Source organism: Haematobia irritans, chromosome 4, assembly GCF_050003625.1.
Source record: "Haematobia irritans isolate KBUSLIRL chromosome 4, ASM5000362v1, whole genome shotgun sequence".
NCBI classification, from domain to species: Eukaryota; Metazoa; Arthropoda; class Insecta; order Diptera; family Muscidae; genus Haematobia; species Haematobia irritans.
This window is the reverse complement of record NC_134400.1, coordinates 2,620,318-2,641,586: the sequence shown is the minus strand read 5'-3', so window position 1 is coordinate 2,641,586 and position 21,269 is coordinate 2,620,318. Positions and strand designations below refer to the sequence as shown.

Sequence of the window (21,269 nt, the reverse complement as noted above, 5' to 3'; positions counted from 1 at the left end):
AACAAGTGAGAAAGTATTAAAGTCTGAGGGACTAAATAATCCCCTGCATCAGAAGTTTATGCATTCCATGTATAATCCATTTTATGCTATTATCAAATTTGTTAAAGCTGATTATAAAATATATACAACTAAAATAAATTTATTTTCGCGGTTACTAAATAACTACAATTTTGTCGTTTTATCCAAGCGATAGAGGAGTGTCTGCGTCTCAGCATCTGTTCCCAAAACCGGATTTCATGAAGATCGAATAAAAATTGCCACCTGTAAGGCAGTCTCGGATTCCTAGTCGGTATATAGTATGAGTTTTAGAACCAATATTTATGACAGGCAAATTGTAAGGCGCTCAACGTTCTTGTACTTCAACCATATACTAATGTAGGGTATAGAAACACCATATTGATGAAAACCCCTCTCTTTTATACAGTAGTAGCAAAAACCAACTAGAAAAACTGGAAATTGAAGTTTTTCTCCGTCTAGCCTTATGTTTCCGATTTTCAGTTTTGTTTTCGAGGACAACATCTGCACTTTTCGTCTTGCAAATCACACTATCATATGCTTGAAATCATACGAAAACGTTTAATAGATGGAAGACATGTAGGCGCTTAAGCCTTATGCTGGCTGGCTGCATGTTTTTTTTTTTTTTTGCTTTTCTTTGTCATCATACATATGCTGGTATATTGGAATTGTTATATTGTGTATAAAGTAAATACATACGTAGAAACCTCAGAAAATGACGAAAAAGATGTCAATCATCCACTTTCACATTTGCTATAATAGTTGAACACAGGCATACGTGTATCTGTGTAGTGTCCTAGCAAAAAAACATTGAAAAGTAATGAAAGGAACGATTTTCATAGATTTTCCAAAAAATCTTAGTGTATGTAAAGGGTGATTCTTTTGAGGTTAGGATTTTCATGCATTAGTATTTGACAGATCACGTGGGATTTCAGACATGGTGTCAAAGAGAAAGATGCTCAGTATGCTTTGACATTTCATCATGAATAGACTTACTAACGAGCCACAACGTCGAATTTTCAGTGAATGGGCCCTAGAAAAGTTGGCAGAAAATCCGCTTTTTTATCGACAAATTTTGTTCAGCGATGAGGCTCATTTCTGGTTGAATGGCTACGTAAATAAGCAAAATTGCCGCATTTGGAGTGAAGAGCAACCAGAAGCCGTTCAAGAACTGCCCATGCATCCCGAAAAATGCACTGTTTGGTGTGGTTTGTACGCTGGTGGAATCATTGGACCGTATTTTTTCAAAGATGCTGTTGGACGCAACGTTACGGTGAATGGCGTCGCTATCGTTCGATGCTAACAAACTTTTTGTTGCCAAAAATGGAAGAACTGAACTTGGTTGACATGTGGTTTCAACAAGATGGCGCTACATGCCACACAGCTCGCGATTCTATGGCCATTTTGAGGGAAAACTTCGGAGAACAATTCATCTCAAGAAATGGACCGGTAAGTTGGCCACCAAGATCATGCGATTTGACGCCTTTAGACTATTTTTTGTGGGGTTACGTCAAGTCTAAAGTCTACAGAAATAAGCCAGCAACTATTCCAGCTTTGGAAGACAACATTTCCGAAGAAATTCGGGCTATTCCGGCCGAAATGCTCGAAAAAGTTGCCCAAAATTGGACTTTCCGAATGGACCACCTAAGACGCAGCCGCGGTCAACATTTAAATGAAATTATCTTCAAAAAGTAAATGTCATGGACCAATCTAACGTTTCAAATAAAGAACCGATGAGATTTTGCAAATTTTATGCGTTTTTTTTTTAAAGTTATCAAGCTCTTAACAAATCACCCTTTATAATCAAACATTGTATTTAGATTTGCCCCAAATTTCGAGAGAAAGCTAGAATTGTTGAAATGCAACTTCATCGTGATTTTATCATTGCAAGTTTAGGCAGCATTAGCAATAGAAAACATAAATAATCATTCAGCTGAATATTGTAGCTGAAATATACAAGGGTAAAAAATTTATGGACTTTGTGTAACTAAAGCCAGATTACAAGAATGGGATATTATATTCGAATAATTATGAGGGGATATCAAAATAGAGATAAGGTTAGGTGGCAGCCCGATATATCACTTAGACTATTCAGTCCATCGTTATACCACAGTGGTGAACTTCTCTGCCCGATTCCATGTTAAGCTCAATTACAAGGAACCTCCTTTTTATAGTCCGAAGTCCGAAGCATTTCACATTGCTGTGAAACCACTTAGAGAAGCTTTGAAACAATCAGAAATGCCATCAGCATTACTGAGAGGGGATAATCCACCGCTAAAAATCTTTGTGGTGATCGGTCGAAGCAGGAATTGAACCCACGACCTTGTGTATGCAAGGCGGGCATGCTAACCATTGCACCACGGTGGTTCACTAAAAACAAAATAGAGATAATATCAGAATCGGTGCAATCTATTGTTATATTCGATTCCACTTTTCTCATTATATCTGCATCATATTCAGCTATGATCACGTTCAATTCGGTAGTAATTGGATTTGGTCGGTCAATATTTTTTCACAAAAAAGAAACCAGAAGGGCAGAGTAAATATTTATCGCATTTTCAAAAGCAACAAAATCAACAAAAAGAAAAAATCCCAAATCGGTACCATCAGAAAATATCGATAGCTGCCCACATCGTTTAACCGAATTTGTCGATATTATTGGCTTGGGAATTACTTTAGAAAACCGCAGATATCTACGATGCAGAAAATCTTATGAATTGTCATAAAAATTATATCTTTTTCGACCAAAATGGACTAGGTCAATATTTTTAAGAAGCCAATAACCACTTACTTGTGTAAACGCTCATTTTGCTCTGCCTCATTGTTCAGCTCTATAATGGCAAATAATTCATTTTCACCCGAACGCCCGAAAATGCCATGGGGCACTTTCCGCAAAAATTTCTTCAAGACACTGGCAATGGTGTACACTGAATAGTTGTCCACGTTGACCAGACGACCAGCTTGCAGAAAATGTATCAGCTTCTTCATGGCACCCTGGTGACCGGGAGCACGAAACACGTCACGCCTATTGGGCGATTCTTTGTTGAGTTTGAGTATTAGGACCAACAATGGGCCTGGAATGTTATCATTTTTGCACACTTCATCTAAGGGCACACCAAATTTCACCTTCTCCAAACGATATGGATATGTCGGAGCTGAGGATCCCGGATGACCGCATGAGGTAACGACACTGCTAAAGTCAGCAGCACGACGATGAACACGTTCGGCCCAACTAGACATGATTGTTGCTGATGCTGGCTGCTGCTACTGTCGTAGATCTCCGATTTGATTTGTACTTGCCAATTGAGTAAAAAAAGAAGAGACAGTGCTTCCGGCGTCGTTGTTGGATAAATTCGAATAAAATTTCTAATGATTTTGTTTTTTGGCTATATTTCGTGATTATGATTAGTTTCTTTCATCTGTTTGTTTCGGCACATTGATCATATTCATCTGGAATAGAATTAGGGTAAACAATCATTCAATTAGTACTACATATATGTATATCTTTTTAATGCCTCCAAAGCAATATCATCGTGACATTTATCGGGAAGAGCAACTTCTGGGAATGTTGATTTTCCTCCGTTTTTCATTTTCGACATAGCGTTGGTTGCTTGTGATTGTTGTTGCAATATAGAAAATATAAATACACACACATTTTTCATTTTTCACCAGATGTTGTTGTTGTTATTGTGTCTACTTCTTGGGCCAAGTATATATTGAATTCCGAAAATGTACGTCGGCCATGAGTATCTTCTTCCTCTGTTTCACGGTTAAAAGGAATCAACGTTGTTATTTAGAATATAAACAAAACGAAACTAACACATACACATTTTTTGTATTTTATTATCATTTTTTTTTTGCTTCTTCATATGTTTCATAGACAAAAAAAAAAATCAATTTAACAACATATATTTTTTCGATTTTCCTCTTTTTATTGCATTTATTATTGCCTCTGTTCTTCGTTTTCTTTCATTATTTTCGTTTTTTCATTTCTGATTCGCTTTGCTGGCTCGTTGTTGTTGTCACACTGCCTGTGCCACTCCTGTTTGCTTGAAATGCGAAAAAGCAAGGCTTCGTTTCTTCTACATACAAAACGCTTATTTTCACTAACACTTAGCCTAATTGGCGTTTTTCTTTAATTTTTTAATATGTTACAGGCATTTACACTAGTACCAAATGTGTTTTAATTCGTTTATTTCCATGTGTTATCCATTGTTCACCGAAAACTCCACGAAGGCTACACAACTTCCACACTCAATCAAGAATAACAAATTAATTAATTAATTAACGAGCGTTGCGCGAACCTCTACACATCTTCATTCTTCGAAAGTCAACGTTAAATTAAAGGTCTGGTTATGCATCCAAAAACGGCTCGTAAGCGTAGCGTTGCGTGTCAGCTGTTTTTTCTTGATATACGACAGCCCATACTAACGATTACCCAACGTTTGCACAACGTAAACGTGTCGTAAGATTCAGAAAAAACAAAAATTTACGTGTCGTTGAAAGAACGTACCAAGAACAGGTAGAAAAAAGGTTGAATTTTTACACTTAAAATTAATTTCATGAATAATATTAATTTCTCATAGTCAATTTTAACCGAAAACAACACAATAAATACTTTTTCGATAATTGGATACAGTGGAAGCAGCTGTTAGTAATCGCAAAGAGAGTTTGGAAAAGAGCAACATATGTCATTGTACAACAGACATGTTAGATGTCGCCCCTAATGTGCTGTTATAAGGTGTGTTCCTTATTTGCTCAAAGTTTTTTATGCGAACACTCTGGTTTTCATTTTGCACTGTATACATTATTTATCGAGTAAACCCACAAACCCAAAATAAAATTGTACATGATGTAGGATCCTTTATTAATTCAAGCGGATCGAATTGGCATTTAAAAACATTTGTTCCTTCAATAAAAGAGAGCACTCCCGAAAATACTTCGCCAGCGTTGCCATATATATAAATGCATGATCTCATCATACCAGCGTTACTGTTGCGCCACTTTAGTGGCAAATTTGCCACTTTTTTGGCCGGTGTCACTTTTGTGCCACAAAATGTGATACTTTTCACGATTTTGTGCCACTTTTCCAATAATGTGTGCCACTCTTTCAAAAATTTAACTTTTTTGGAAGTTTTCACCATAAAGAGATGTGTTATTAAAAAAATTGAATATTGTGCACCTACGATAAAAAGCCATCGTCTTAATTTCACATTAGATGCCAATTGAACTCTATATTTCAAATTTAGGGCAATGTTTAATAAATAAAATAATGATATAAATACCCATCATAATATGAGAAGATACCAACAGTATATGTATTTGTGGACCAAAATTATTGATACTATCTCAAATCCTTTAAATTTGTTGCGAGCTATATAAAGCTTTATATTCCCATATGCATGAATTTGAATCTGAATCGATTTAGACAAAATTGTATATACTTCTACAAAATCTATGTACTTAAAATTTAAATCTAACGTTATGGGACGTAACACAATTTTAACAAAAACTAAAAATGCAAGGAAAGTCTAAAGTCGGGCGGGCCGACTATAATATACTCTGCACAACTTTGTATTTAGATCTACATTTTGATAAAATCTCAAATCAGACTTCTACAAAACTCGGGCAATATTTGGGAAATATTTATAATTGTTTAGACAATTTCGCAAAAATGCATTTATGATTCATTCATTGAAAAATTTTAAAATTTGAATCATTTCTACAAGTTTTCGACTTAGCAATGAGTATCAGTGAGCATACAATTTTGGAAAAATTTTTGTCTAGTAAATAAAATTTTGACTAAATTTTCTACAGATACAAAATTTTGACTAAATTTTCTATAGAAATAAAATTTTGGCAAAATTTTCTATAGAAATCAAATTTTGACCAAATATATAGAAATAAAATTTTGAATAACATTTTTATAGAAATAAAATTTGGCAACATTTTTTATAGAAATAAAAGTTTGAAAAAATTATCAATAGAAATACAATTTAAAAAAAAATTGTGTAGCGAACAAAATTTTGCAAAATTTTCTATAGAAATAAAATTTTGCAAAATATTCTATAGAAACAAAATTTTGACTAAATTTTTTATAGAAATAAAATTTTGACTAAATTTTATATAGAAAAAAATATTTCTATAGTAATACAATTCTGAATACAGTTTTTATAGCAGTGAGTATCAGTGAGCATCAGTAAGAAAAAAATTGAGAAAATTTGCTATAGAAATAAAAAATTTTCTTATAGAAATAAAATTTTGAAAAAATTATCAATAAAAGTACAATTTTAGAAAAATTTTTGTGTAGTAAATAAAATCCTGGAAAATATTCTACAGAAACAAAATTTTGACTAAATTTTCTATAGTAATAAAATTTTGACCAAATTTTCTAATAAAAAAAATCTATTACTATAAAATTTTGGCAAAATTTTCTATAGAAATAAAATTTTGCAAAATATTCTATAGAAACAAAATTTTGACTCAATTTTCTATAGAAATACAATTTTGACAAAATTTTCTATAGAAAAAAATATTTCTATAGTAATAAAATTTTGAATAAATTTTTTATAGAAATAAAATTTTGACAAAATTTGCTATAGAAATAAAATTTTGACAAAATTTTTTATAAAAAACAACTTTGAAAATTTTTCTGTCAATATTCCACATACGTATATGGCCTTAAAATAAAATTAAAAAAAAAAATAATTTCGATTGTTCGAAATATTTCAAATAAATTGATATGAGCATTAAAATGGATCGATCCAGCCCATCTGCTAGTCTAACATTCTAGGAAACATAAAAAGATAGCCGTAATTGGAAGTTGATTTTCATTTACAATCATGCTGTACATTGATCGAATGAATAAAGCAATGGAAACTAATTTGCGTAAAAACTTGCTTAGTTAAAAAAATGTGAAGTGTTTTAAAAAATTTGATTTAGCCGGAGTCGGATTCGAGCAAAATTTTTACGACTCCGACTCCAGCAAAATCTTCAGACTCCGACTCCACAGCCCTGGTTTGTAGTACGATTACGAGAATAATTGGTGATAGATCTTGGGGACTGATTGCTCCAGTTCGACAGACTAAAATTCTGATATAATAAACAAAAATATTATATTATAAATTTACACAAATTTAAAAAAAAAAGAGTTAAATTGCAATTAGTGATTTATTTGTATATTAAAGAAGTTACGAAAATATACATAGACCACGAAGCCAAATCACAAATTATTTCACAAAACATTCCAAATACTGATAATATTGCAGTTAAATGAGTAAAGTTATCATGAATTGGCATAAATGACAAGAAATTGAACAATACAAAATTCTTAGATCCGCATTACTTAAAAACCAGTGATCATATAAATTATTTTGATATCGTAAATGAATTTGAAGATATAATTAAAAGGCCCGATGATTTTATAAAGGCTTAAAAACAATTTTAAAGAGCCTTTGTTTTCCAATTTGTATGATTTCGCCAAATATATTTTAATTTTACCTCATAGGGGCATTTATTTTTCAAGTTTTTTTGGTATAAGTTAATAAAAAGAATGTGCCACTTTTCAAAAATATTTGTGACACTTGTCGTATAATTGTCGTAATAATTGTCGTATTTTTCCAAAAAAAAATTGTGAACCTCTCACCCATAATCAATCAATTTCAGGGTGCTATAAGAATTTTACAAAAATTAGCTCAGAAATTTTGAATGAAATGTAAATTTGATTGTAAGATTGGTTGTACAATTAATCTCATTGCAAATCTGACAAATTGAATTTACAGAGGATAATTGTGCGCCGCCGAATATACATTATTATATCGGCTTAGCTGTCAAGCCGAAGCCGCCGGAGGCAAAAATTTAGTGTCAGCCTCCGCCGACAACAATCGGTCGGCTTCATTCTTTATTTTCGCGTTTACTTTCCCTTAAATAAATTATAAAAGAAAACAAACCTATTCCTGTAAAATCTTGACGAAGGGATCAGTTTATATACCCTGCCAGCATTTCAAAGTTCCATTTCATCCTCATCGCTACCACAGACTCGTAAATGTCACTGCAACAATCCCCAACTGTGATGTGGGAAGTATATCAAAAAGTACAAAATGTACATGAAAGTATTTTGCCATCACTATTGTCAGAAGAGCCATTTTATATTTTGTGAAACGCCAAGCGCAACTAGCTTATTTTAATTTATTTAAATAAAAACGAAAATAAAGTGCTGAAAACATAGTTATTACGCTTAAAATTGTGAAAGGTATTGAACAATTTTCAACTTTCCAAATGGAATAAAGTGATTCTTTTTTCAGATATTTTTCCAGGCACGCTACCTCCATTGAGAATAAACAAACGGGTGATAGTTGCTGCAACATGTAACTTGCTACGTGTAAATCAACATCGTTATTTTATTAATGAAAAAAGTTATGTTATGCGCTTTACAGATTATCAGTTATTCCGGACGACAGTGCTCGTGTCGAACATATCTCATACATTGTGCACATTATAAGTTAAGTCCGAAGGCATAATCGATACTGCTGCATGTTTATGGGATCGATAACACATTTACCGATTATTTTGTCATCGCCGACAAGTCGTATCGATCCGACACACTGTAAGATTCTTTACAAACACCGACATTCCGTCCGGAATAACTGATAGTCTGTAAAGCGCATTAAATGTGATGAGATAAACGGAAAAATTTTATATTTATAAGAATTTATAATTTTTTAATCAAATTAATAAACATCTAAACAATCGTGTTTTACTTGACCACAACGATGTCAACTCCAACCTTAGAAGGATCAAGAAGTCTAATTTGGGTAAGGGTTTATATAAATGGGGTCCGTCTTTAGCAACTTTGGCGACGAATTTAAATATTCGAAATGTTGGTAGAATTAAGGTAGAATTACATACCATGCGTTCAATGCATCCGATGATTGAAGAGTTGAAATTTCTCTTTGAAATCAAAAGCTCGAATAGTCTGCCGCAAACAGAAAAAATCAACCCTTCCATTAACGCACGGATTGATGCATGGTGTGTAATTCAACCTTTAGTGTTGGCCCATATTTATGGTTCATGCTATAGAGATAATAGAACAAATTATCATCGATTATATTTTTTAATAATCTTTACATTTATCCAGTATTTTCTGCTATACCTTATAATTTAAAAATTTCTTTGAGTGAACAAACGAAATAAAAACTAGCAACACACAAAATCCTCCTTAAACTGAAAGTATTCATTCAAATAATGAACTAAATACAATATGCTCATATTTTGACTCAACCAATAATGCATTTTTAACCAAAAAAGACACAAACTTGAGCCTACACATATAAACAAAAATACCAATTTGGAAAAATACTAAATTTGGCATAAGTAAAGACTTGACTCCAACGCAAGTTAATACCAAAAGTCTAACTAAATAATGTTTATACACTCATAAAAACGGGAAAAGTATTGTATTAAGATAAAATATTAGATCAGAATATATTTATTAGATCACGTTTTTTGGAAGAAAACAACTAATGATTAGAAACACTGAAAAAAATTGCAAAATGTGTTAGTTTGATTTCATACTCAAATGCAATGTAAAAATATTGATATTTTTTGCGCTTTATTTTCGAAAATAATCATACGCAGAGAAGGAATATGATCACCTCCTAAAGCAAAATGTAATTTTTGGAGGGGAACATGGAACATGTTTGTAAGAATGTTGTGTTCTCGCCAAACAAAAAATCAAAGTTCGTTTGATTTTATGATATTTACATAACTTTTTCAATGCCCTTTTTCAGTCTGCTATTACAATTTCGTCATATAACACTTTCTCGTAAAATCTCTTTAGTTTACTGAACATGATAACTATATCAAGCGGAATTAAAACTGGACATATCTCCTTTGGTTTTAACGAAATTTTTTGAATGCATGAAAACATACTAATTTAAAGCACTAAATTCATTTTTCAACTGCGAATAAACATCAATCCGTTTTGTTTTAAGTCCCGAAATCCCGCGAATTTCGGGACGGGATTAATCTCGCATCCCGGGATTTTTTATTTTGAATCCCGGAATTTTCCGGGATCCCGAAAAAATAATTCCAATTTGTTAAATTTGTGGCTTTTTAGCATTATTTATTAATAAATTGGAGTTTTCATTCAGTGCTAATGGCCCTTAGATTTCATAGAACAATGAGTTCATGTGAAATGGAATTCGTGCACCATAAAATAAAAAGTAATGATAAAACGACGATATGCCAAGATCGCGTTTATCTGATAAAAATTTGGATATTTGAAGTACAAAATGATTAACACAAGTATACGAAAATATACCTGATATAATCATAATCCTTAAAATGTTTTGTTGAGTAAGATAGCGATATGAAATTGCTTTTTAATTTTTTTCATAAATTTTGTTTTTCTTTTTTTCATATTGTTTAGTTTGACTTGTTTTGTTAAATATGATATTGCTTTTTAATTTACTCTTATATTCTTTTTTGTTAAAAAATTGAATTAAATTAAATTGGTTTAATGTATGTACAATTTTTTGGCGATGCATTTAAAGAATCCCGAAAATTTCGAAATCCCGAAAAAAATCTCGGAAAATCCCGGAATTCTATATTTAGAAATCCCGTGATTTATAAAAATCGATCCCGAATGACAGTCCTAGTTTTAAGTAATCTTTTATGGATGTTGAAAAGCTCTTAAATATCCAAGCCTCTAATTAATAAGGGTCGTTGTACATGGCATCATATCATCTACATGAAGTCGTAGATGATGTGATGCCATGCTACTTCTCATTAGTAAAGCATTGTAAAAAACACTTTTACTTTCCCAGAAACGAAATTTTACACAAACGAAATTTATATTTCTCTTTACAAACATTTCTTTCAGAACAAATTAAAATAATTAGAGATAGTTATTGCTACACTTGTCATTAATTCGAGTTTATGTATTAAAAACAACTCTATAACAAATATTTACAGCTGTCTACAAATCCATTTTTTTTGCGTGTACCAAGAGAATTTTATCAGAGCGTTCTATGTTACACATGTACACATTTTGATTGTATCTTCCATGCAGATCATGCTGCAGTTGAACAATAACGGAAGCAAATAATTACATTACAATAGTCATATCCGTCAATTGAGAGCTAAGATATGTGCGAATTATTCTGTTTCTCGCGCTCTCTATCTCTAATTCTCTCAACTAACTTACTTGCCATGGCCATAACTCTCGCAAATGATTTGTTTTCACTTGTCGATGTGCGGTTAAAGTAGACGCTTTGTTTTTGCACACCGGGTGTTGTTTCGTATTACTCGTATTTATTTATTTATTTACTTTTTTGTTTTGCTGTACGATTTGTTTTGGTAGCACATTAAGGCATTATGTTTTCTAAATGTTTTTGTGAAAAAAGTTGATAAATTTTCAACATTAATGGAAATTGAAACGAAGCCAAGTTCAAAGTGCATAACGGTGTAAAAGAGAGACATACTAAATGTTATTGTATTTAGTACGGCAGCTAGGGGCAAGTAATTGCCTGCTCTTAATTATAATAATTAAATAAAGCAGCATCAAACACAAAATAGTACTATATCTCTACATTCCTAAATAATTACAAAGCCACGCAATGGAATTGAAAAAAAAATCAAAAATTGAAATAAACACGTGTTCATTTATGATAGAGAATATTTTACTAAAATGTAAAGATCAGTTGGAACAATTGTGATGTGGTGCCAGCATATCGGCTAGATAAAATTATCTACATATTTTTGTGAATTTTTGATGCGGTCAATGCATATAAACAACAACATAAAGAAAAATAAATTTTCTATGTGCTTTATTCCTGCGTGAGTGTGTGTGCATTTTACAAAATTAACTATAATAATTGTCAATGTGGTACAGCGACTGTTATTTTCAAAAAAAAAAAAAACAAAACTCTCAGGTGGATATTATTCGTTGCGTGTAATATGCTTTTCCATCCGTACCACCATATCTTAGATTTTAATATGGAATGTGCCAAGATTTCTTTCGGTCGACAATAAATAAAAATAAATAACGTACCTAATATATCCGTTGTCATTGTTGTTCAAAACCATACCAAAACGATTCAATTTGTGTTTCATGTTTTATTGAAAAAATTCAAAAATGGTAAGTGAGCAGAAGTAGACATTAGCCAGCAATAGTGGCAACAAAAATGGCAAATAAAAAATGCTTCAAGCGAATTAGTTACAAAAATGTGAAGGTTAATTTACATAAATTTAACTATAAACAATAAATGGACTTAAAATCATATAAAAACGCTAAATACGAGTAGTCATTAAGGCAACATTCAAATTCAAACAATGCATTAGAGCCATGAGAAAATTGCAATGTATCGATTGTACTGTATGTGTGGAATACACAAATAGACAAATGATAATAGATTTTAGAAAATGGGAAAAAATTCCCCCTTAGGCCAAGTTTTTCAGATTAAGGCCTATTTATTGGAAAATTATGGGGGAATTCTACATTCTGTTTTGATCTGATCTGTTTTGAGAACTTTTACGAACGAAATTTTGTAGGGAATGTTGGATGGGGTCCAGTGATGAAAAAACTACTACGAAATTAATGTCATTGATATACGTGTGTGATCTGATAAGGACTGAGAATCCATATCACTCAAATAGGGACCCTTGTCCCAGAATCCATATCACTCAAATACGGCCCCTTTCCGTATTTGCGAGGAACTCTGTAGTTTTTTCGTCAATTTATATTGCCAGAAATTTGGAATTGTTTTTAAAAAGGTTAAATTTGATTCTATTAATCTTTTAAGGGAAACCCCAAAATCAATGGTACAAATTAGTTCTTTAAATGCATGAATTAAGTTTCGAAGTAAATCTGGGTTAATGTCATCCTCCTAATTGAAGCCAATTAAAAAGTAATTGCATCTATCAATTAAGTGAGTAAAGACAAAAACTATATTGTTCTACGTAACTAATGGGGACCCATTTGGATACCCTATCCCAGCAAAAATAATATGAAGGGGCTTGTAGTCGCTTCATGAGATTATGCACTCTGGCTATAGAGATGCTTCGATTTGCAAAGGATAAGTCTTGTATACTTTCTCCATTGGAAGTTAGCACATAAGTAAACTCCCCCTCCAGATCTATGCTAAATTCTATGGGCATGCCTGCTAACACAGGCTGAAACATCGCGCTTGTGTAGATTTGTATCTGACATTTTGTTTTCATTTACTTAATTAACATAATCAAGTTTCTTAATCTTCTTCTTCCAAAAAAGCTCGACTAATAACACTACACGCAAAGAAAAAAACGTTTGGAAAACGTGTACCGAAAACGTTTTTCTTTTGTTAGAGTTTTTTGAATTGCTTCGAAAATTTTAAACTTTTATCACCAAAAAAATTCGTTTGTTACAAAATTTTTATTTTTTCAATAAAAAAAGTTATTTTTGAAACAACAACACAGACCATTTCGTTTATATCAAACACTGTTCTTTTCTGAATTTAGGTCTTTAATAAGACACGTTTTACAGTTCAAAATTTAATATACTACAGTGTAATGTTGAACATTTTTTTCGGAATCTTCCGAACATATCTGGTGTATATGTAAAACAAAAAAAAAACAAAAAAAAACTTTGGTCGAAGCAGGGATCGAACCCACGACCCTTGGCATGCAAGTCGGACGTAGCAACCACTGCTCCACGGTGCCAAACTAAATGTTTATTTCTGTTAAATAAACTTTGTTTATTCGGTTCGTGGGCGCCGCAAGCTATGCTATATAAATATAACTTATATGGATATTTATCTATTGATGACCACAACAGGTACATAGCTCAGTGGTTAGTGTGTTGGCTTACAAAGTGCATGGTCCGCGGTTCGATTCTCCGTTCAGGCGAAAGGTAAACAAATTTTAAAAATTTATAAAATCGTATAATTTCTTCTACATTGTTGGTATTACAGGAAAAGGTGTTAAGAACTAAAAAATCTAGGGGATGTGAGGGAAAATGCAATTAGCAAGAAAACAATGTTTTTTTTTTTTTGAGTTTGTCTTTATGAAATTGTTTTTACATCCTGGAAAAGAATAAACCTTTATCACAAAAAGTATATACTTTTCTTCCAAATACACTTCCTTACAGCGAAATGTAAATGAGAAACGAACTTTGTTTGTCTAAAATTTCGTTTGGGAGGAAAGAACTATTTTTTTGCGTGTAGTTTACAAAATAAAATTTTTTCATGTACATTTGATGAGTTGTGACTTTGCTTATAAATTTTGATCTGCTGAATTCAAAACAATTTAAAAAAATTTTATAGAACAGTTTTTGAGATATCCCGTTATTTTTTTGTTTTTCGCTCTTTTTTCACTAAGCAGTGGTTGATGTAAAAAATTTTCAAAAACATCAGTGGCCCTTTTCTGCCGGAAAAGTACAAACCATTAAAAAAAAAATGTTTCTCTTCATGGTCGTATAGATGATACTCTAACGTAAGTAATAAGACCAAGTACAAAAAAAGACCGAAAAATGACAAAGTTATAAGCAATTGAGTGAACAAATCCGATGTCAAATCATGCAAATATGAACAACTCACCCACACAAAAATCCCACTCGGTCACACAAAAATTTCAAACTCGAGATATAATTTGTTCAGTGTAAACTAGTGTAATTAATAATATCAAAGCCTGCATTTGGACGTAAATCGCTTGTGTCGAAAAGCAGCTGCCCATCAAAAAAGCATCGCCAAAAAAGTAGTGAATCCGGAAGTAGTGCAAAATTGGCGCAGAAGCGATGAGTTTAACATGGGCTTGTCATAGGACGGATGTCCACCATTTCAACAGCCATTGCACTGAATTTACATCACTCCTTAAGGTGTGATCCGAATTCAGTGTTTTGAATGTGAATTAAAAAATTTTGTAATATTTTGCCAAATAAATAATTTTTATAATTTTTTATGATTTTTAATGCATTCCAACGCTTGTCTCAAACGTTGACCTCAAATATTTTCAAAAATTCGCCATATTTCTTGAATGGATTTAGAATTTTTTTCTAAAAAAATTTATACAGTTTTTACCATTTTATTAATTCTTACTCTGTTTTTTAACCTACCTAAAACAAAAAAGTTAAAATTACCCATTTAAAATATGAAAACAACAGTTATAAAAATGGAATTAAAAGAACTTCCCGTGTAGTTAAAATAAAGAACATCTTTGGGAGTACGTCCGTTGGAAGTGCTTTTAAAGTTGTACCTATGGAAGAACATCCAAATTTTTTGCTGTGTGGTTAAGTAGTTAAGGAGAGAAATTGCTTACCAAGAAAATTTGTTGTATACCCCTAGCAATACTTTACGGAAGGTTCCACGAGCTGATCAGTTAATGTTAGGTTAAAATAGTTCTATTGTTATCAAAGTTTAAGCCGATGTATTAATCGACCATGATCTATCCCACTCAGAAGACATGTAACGAACTTCGTTCACACCTTCTTGGAGTCTTCGGACCCCAACAGTTTTTAGGGATTTTAGGCATATATAGAAATGACCATGCATTTGGCTGATTATAATCCGCAACTGCTTGGACAGTAATTTATGTACACCACATGAAATTCGAATGAAATTGCTGTTGGTCTCAGCTTTTGGCTATAGCGAATAAGACATACCCTTAAGTTACTATAGATAAGCTAACGAATACTTCAATATGCGATTTAACTTTATTTTAGTTCAAGAAAATTAGTCGATTTTAGTAAAATTTTGCCAACTCTAAATTTGCACAAAAATGTTCATATTTTGATAATTTTTTTCTATTTATTTATTTACATCAACTTATAGTAACCAAAATTTTCTTTCACTTTTTTCGGGTGTATACTAAAACATTTCTTTCAGTGTATGTTAAAAGGGCGTGTCATAGTACATTGCGGTGACTAACATATTTATTTTGTTTTTACTTAGATTCTCTCTTTAGATGTGATAATAGAAAGGCAAAAAATGTTTTACCTCATTTTACAGGCAAGTCATCATTTCCTTCCTATATTTGGTTGATTCCATTCCATTCTAGTACTTATCTACTCGATGAGTTTTGTGAGAAAATCACAAATTAATAGCTCATTACGATGATGGAATTCCCATTTGCTGCGCAGTGCGTCAACTTTTTCCTTGCCCATTTTAACACCAACACATATTTTTTGTTTGGTAATTTGCCATTTGTTATTATTTTTTGTTTTGTCATTTCATTGCATTGTATTTGTTAGCCATAATGCATAATATGCGCTAACTTACCATGTTTTTTGGATGTACAAACTCGTCCGTATTTATAAAAGTTTGCTTCAAAAAAAGGCAAAACGATAACCACCACCGCGGCCGGGACGTTCTCCTTTGCCAACGAACAATACCACATCATATGAGCGAAATAGCCGACCGACTACTGATCTACGATCCCAATTTTCACCATTTAAAGAGCATATGACCATAAATTTCAATACCAAAAAATGCAAAATGAGTTACTAGTCAAAATAATAAGCCATCGAACAACAGCGAAGCACATCCATAATAGCTAGGCAGTAACTCGAACTTGTCTACAACAAACAAGCAGACATGAATGAATTGGGAATGGATCAATGAATGAAGAATGGGAAATATGCAACAATGAAGAAAATCGAATTTCGAAAATTTTAAATTTTATGATCACCTTAATGAAGAGGACATAGATGATGATTCTATATAAGTTTATCTTTGTCAATTCCTGTAGGCCAGTTTTGCTTTCTCCGCTATTTCCAGATTGAATTTTGATATGTCACAATCACAATAGCAGTTTATTGTGAATTACTTATATACCCTGCCAACATTTTTTGAATTTGGGGGCGCTTCTGAGAATCCTCACTACGTCGAAAACAATCATATACGACATCAAAAACTCGTCGGAAAAGCGCCGTCACTATTGAGAAGTTGTACCACGCCAAGTTACTACGAAAAAGTTTCTCATCAGTGCAATTATTAGGTGCCTATTTAGATCAATTTCGAAGGACGCCAATAAGAACCCCTGCAAACTATCAGAAAAAGTGAATTTTAAGGTAATTGTAGAAGAATCATTGTGGTCAAGTAAAACACGATTGTGTAGATGTTTATTGATTTGATTAAACATTTATAATTTCTTATAAATATAACATTTTTCGGTTTATCTCATCACATTTAACATAATTTTTTGCATTAATAAAAGAATGATGTTGAGTTTTAAGTAGCAAGTTACATATTGCAGCGTCTATCAGCCAGTTTGTTTATTTTCGATGGAGACAGCGTGCCTGGAAAAATATTTGAAAAACGATCACTTTATTCTATTTGGAAAGTCGAAAATTGTTCACCATATACCTTTCACAATTTTAAGCGTAATATCTATGTTTTCAGAACTTTATTTTCGTTTTTATTTAAATAAAATATAACAAGCTGGTTGTGCTTGGCGTTTCACAAAAAATAAAATGGCTCTTCTAACAGTAGTGATGGCAAAATACTTTCATGTACATTTTGTACTTTTTGATATGCTTCCCCCATCACAGTTCGCGATGGTTGTGGTGACATTTACGAGTCTGTGGTAGCGATGAGGATGAAATGGAACTTTGAAATGCTGGCAGGGTATTGGCTATATTTAATTATAAACCATTTCCTAGCAATTTTCAAAAGAATCGGATAATAACTAAATAAATAAATAACTAAGCCTTCAGGACTTTCGAAATGTAAAATCATAAGGTCGAATAAATTTTGTCGTGATTTCTAAGCCATTACTTAATGGTCCTCCTATAAACAGTAAAGTCGACGTTTACTCCCGGTCTTTTAACCCTTTCACTCCCGAATCAAAAGTGGCCATTACAAAAATAATTGTTCCCCATAAGTAGTATAAAGTACATTACAATTATTTTTGTAAGTAGAACTATGTAAACGTGGATGTATCAAGACGTCCTTCAGAGTGGAAATTGCTTGTCAAAGGAGTTAATTCACTCATATATGTTTAGAAGTTTCTTAATACGTAACCTTCCACCATGCAATTAAACCACATTGTTATTTTGGTGTATATTTTAGAATGGCATATTATCGAAAAAACAATATGTTGGAAGTAGAGGTGTGCACGTGAGTAATATTTTACTCATGTTCACGCACACTCACGACGGAAAAATCTTACTCACGCACACTCACGCACGGTATTGTTTGGTAGGACTCACGCACACTCATGAAAAGAAAATTTGTACTCACGTACACTCACGCACGAAAATGTCGTGACTCACGAAAAATACCGTGACTCACGAATAATATCGTGACACACGAAAAATGACGTGACTCACGAACAATTTTTTCAGTAATTTACCTTAGCGACGTGTCTGAAAACTTGAGCATTATTAAAATCGAGAGCTTTATTACACTCTTAACATGCCAGGTGCCACTAAAATTGTAAATGAATTTAACTCTTAAGCGTTTTATGTTGGTGAGCGGGATATTTTCGTGAGCGTAAATCTTTACTCACGCACACAAACGAAGATAATATTTTCGTGATTCACGCTCACGCAATACATTTTAGTTTGTTAATCACGCACACTCACGCCATTGCTATGAGCGTGACTCACGCGTGAGTCGTGAGTCACGCTAATTTCAATGTCACGTGCACACCTCTAGTTGGAAAGTATTTTACAAGATTCTAATAAGGAGAAGTTCAGTTGAAACAGCGACTGGTTCGAAACTGACTTTCTACCCATATTTTGGGAGCCACCGTGGTGCAATGGTTAGCATGCCCGCCTTGCATACACAAGGTCGTGGGTTCGATTCCTGCTTCGACCGAAAAGTCTTTCAGCGGTGGATTGTCCCACCTCAGTAATGCTGGTGTCATTTCTGAGGGTTTCAAAGCTTCTCTAAGTGGTTTCACTCTAATGTGGAACGCCGTTCGGACTCGGCTATAAAAAGGAGGTCCATTGTCATTGAGCTTAACATGGAATCGGGCGGCACTCAGTGATAAGAGAGAAGTTCACCAATGTGGTATCACAATGGACTGAATAGTCTAAGTGAGCCTGATACATCGGGCTGCCACCTAACCTAACCTACCCATATTTTCCGTTTAATAGAAATTGTTATGAGTTATGTTCTCCAACGTTTAGCCCTATCTATTTAAGCGTGATTGTAATCTATCGAATGTGTAAACGTTCACTGAATGGTCTGATAAATTCTGAAAACTCTTTCAAATTGTGCCCTATTTACTAATAAACATTCCTTGCTTGTTGAGGGGATGGAAACTGTTTGTTTTGCAAATTCGCAAACCGAAAAATAGGTATTTTTTTATGCATCTAAATAGGGACGAGTTTCTTGAAATCTCAAAGACTTCAAAATATTTTTCAAACTCCTATACTACCCCTTTTTACAAACATTTTGTATTTAGGCATACCATGTAACAATTTTTTTGTCTAATATTTTTTTTAACGGCTGTAGAGATTTTGCAACATTTAGCTACCAATGCACAATGGTTCCAAATCGCTTTTTTAAATTCTGCAACTTTTGAACGGATAAAGATTTCAACATAATTTTGTGTGAAAACTGAGGTGTTTTCCTCTAAGTTTGCAATATATTTATTTTATAGTTTGCGAAATATGGACAAAATTTTTGCAAACTGGGGTCAATATTTTGAGCCTACACGCAAAGAAAAAAAACGTTTGGAAAACGTGTACCGAAAACGTTTTTCTTTTGTTAGAGTTTTTTGAATTGCTTCGAGAAGTATACACTTTTATCACCAAATAAATTCGTTTGTTACAAAATTTTTATTTTTTCAATAAAAAAAGTTATTATTGAACCAACAACACAGTCCATTTCGTTTATATCAAACACTGTTCTTTTCTGACTTTAGGTCTTTAATAAGACTCATTTTACAGTTCATACACTGAAAAAACAGTGAACCCACCAGGAAAGATAACTTTTGATTAATTTTGGAAAATTGGGAACTTTTTTACAAACATTTTGTATTTAGGCATACCATGTAACAATTTTTTTGTCTAATATTTTTTTTAACGGCTGTAGAGATTTTGCAACATTTAGCTACCAATGCACAATGGTTCCAAATCGCTTTTTTAAATTCTGCAACTTTTGAACGGATAAAGATTTCAACATAATTTTGTGTGAAAACTGAGGTGTTTTCCTCTAAGTTTGCAATATATTTATTTTATAGTTTGCGAAATATGGACAAAATTTTTGCAAATTGGGGTCAATATTTTGAGCCTACACGCAAAGAAAAAAAACGTTTGGAAAACGTGTACCGAAAACGTTTTTCTTTTGTTAGAGTTTTTTGAATTGCTTCGAAAAGTATACACTTTTATCACCAAAAAAATTCGTTTGTTACAAAATTTTTATTTTTTCAATAAAAAAAGTTATTATTGAACCAACAACACAGTCCATTTCGTTTATATCAAACACTGTTCTTTTCTGACTTTAGGTCTTTAATAAGACTCATTTTACAGTTCATACACTGAAAAAACAGTGAACCCACCAGGAAAGATAACTTTTGATTAATTTTGGAAAATTGGGAACTTTTTTTGAAAATTTTAACTAAACGGTATTACAAGCGCTGGCATCACTCCGATATGGCAAAAATAAGTAAATATTTTTCGACAAATTCAAGAAAATTTATTAGACATAACTAAATTTTTTCAGTAGTTAAAGAAAATTTTGTAGTTTTAAGAGAAATCTTGGAGTTCAAAATTGCAAGAATGTCTTTAGTGACATAAGAAGTTCATGATGGACACATTTTTGGTAAAATTTACAAATTTAAAGAAATAATGAACTATTTTGTAAGAAATACGAAATTAGGAAATCTTTATGCTTTATTTGTGTATAACTTTATCCCGTTTTTTAGTTCATTTAACTAACATACGCAAAAAATTATTTGACTAAAATAAACTTTTTCCAAACATAATGATTCTATGAACTAATATAAAGTTATTATGGCTTTAGTGAAATAGAGAGTTCACTTTTTTTTGAGTGTAGTAAAAATTTAATATAGTAGAATGTAATGTTGAACATTTTTTTCGGGATCCTTCGACCATATCTGGAATATATGTAAAAAAAAAAACTTTGGTCGAAGCAGGGATCGAACCCACGACCCTTGGCATGCAAGTCGGACGTAGCAGCCACTGCTCCACGGTGCCCAACTAAATGTATTTTTCTGTTAAATAAACTTTGTTTAATCGGCTCGTGGGCGCCGCAAGCTATGCTATATAAATATAACTTATATGGGTAATTGTCTATTGATGACAATAACGG

At 32.5% G+C, this 21,269-nt stretch overlaps 2 protein-coding genes and 1 long non-coding RNA gene across 11 annotated transcripts in view; 1 reads left to right on the top strand and 2 right to left on the bottom strand.

Annotated features, from left to right (window-relative positions):
• The window catches only part of RhoGAP71E (Rho GTPase activating protein at 71E), a 60,883-nt gene extending 56,526 nt beyond the window's left edge, over positions 1 to 4,357 (bottom strand). For 2 of the 9 annotated variants that reach the window (XM_075303432.1, XM_075303428.1), the window contains exons 1-2: positions 3,669 to 4,357; positions 2,807 to 3,465 (exon numbers count right to left, since the gene is read on the bottom strand). In XM_075303432.1, coding sequence (XP_075159547.1) covers positions 2,807 to 3,255 — 449 coding nt within the window. In that variant the 5' untranslated portion in view covers positions 3,256 to 3,465; positions 3,669 to 4,357. Of the gene's footprint in view, positions 1 to 2,806; positions 3,466 to 3,666 lie in introns of all 9 variants that reach the window. The other 7 variants (XM_075303429.1, XM_075303433.1, XM_075303425.1 and 4 more) reach the window with 6 other exon arrangements.
• A 6,923-nt stretch (positions 4,358 to 11,280) lies between these two features.
• LOC142233590 (uncharacterized) overlaps positions 11,281 to 21,269 on the top strand; it is a 26,942-nt gene continuing 16,953 nt past the window's right edge. Inside the window, exon 1 of the mRNA XM_075304552.1 lies at positions 11,281 to 12,154. The gene's annotated coding sequence lies outside the window, so the exon portion shown is untranslated. The remainder of the gene's footprint in view (positions 12,155 to 21,269) is intronic.
• LOC142236281 (uncharacterized) lies at positions 17,107 to 17,602 on the bottom strand. The gene is made up of 2 exons (XR_012721973.1): positions 17,352 to 17,602; positions 17,107 to 17,284 (listed from the first exon to the last, which is right to left on the bottom strand). It is a non-coding gene; the product is annotated as an uncharacterized LOC142236281 (long non-coding RNA).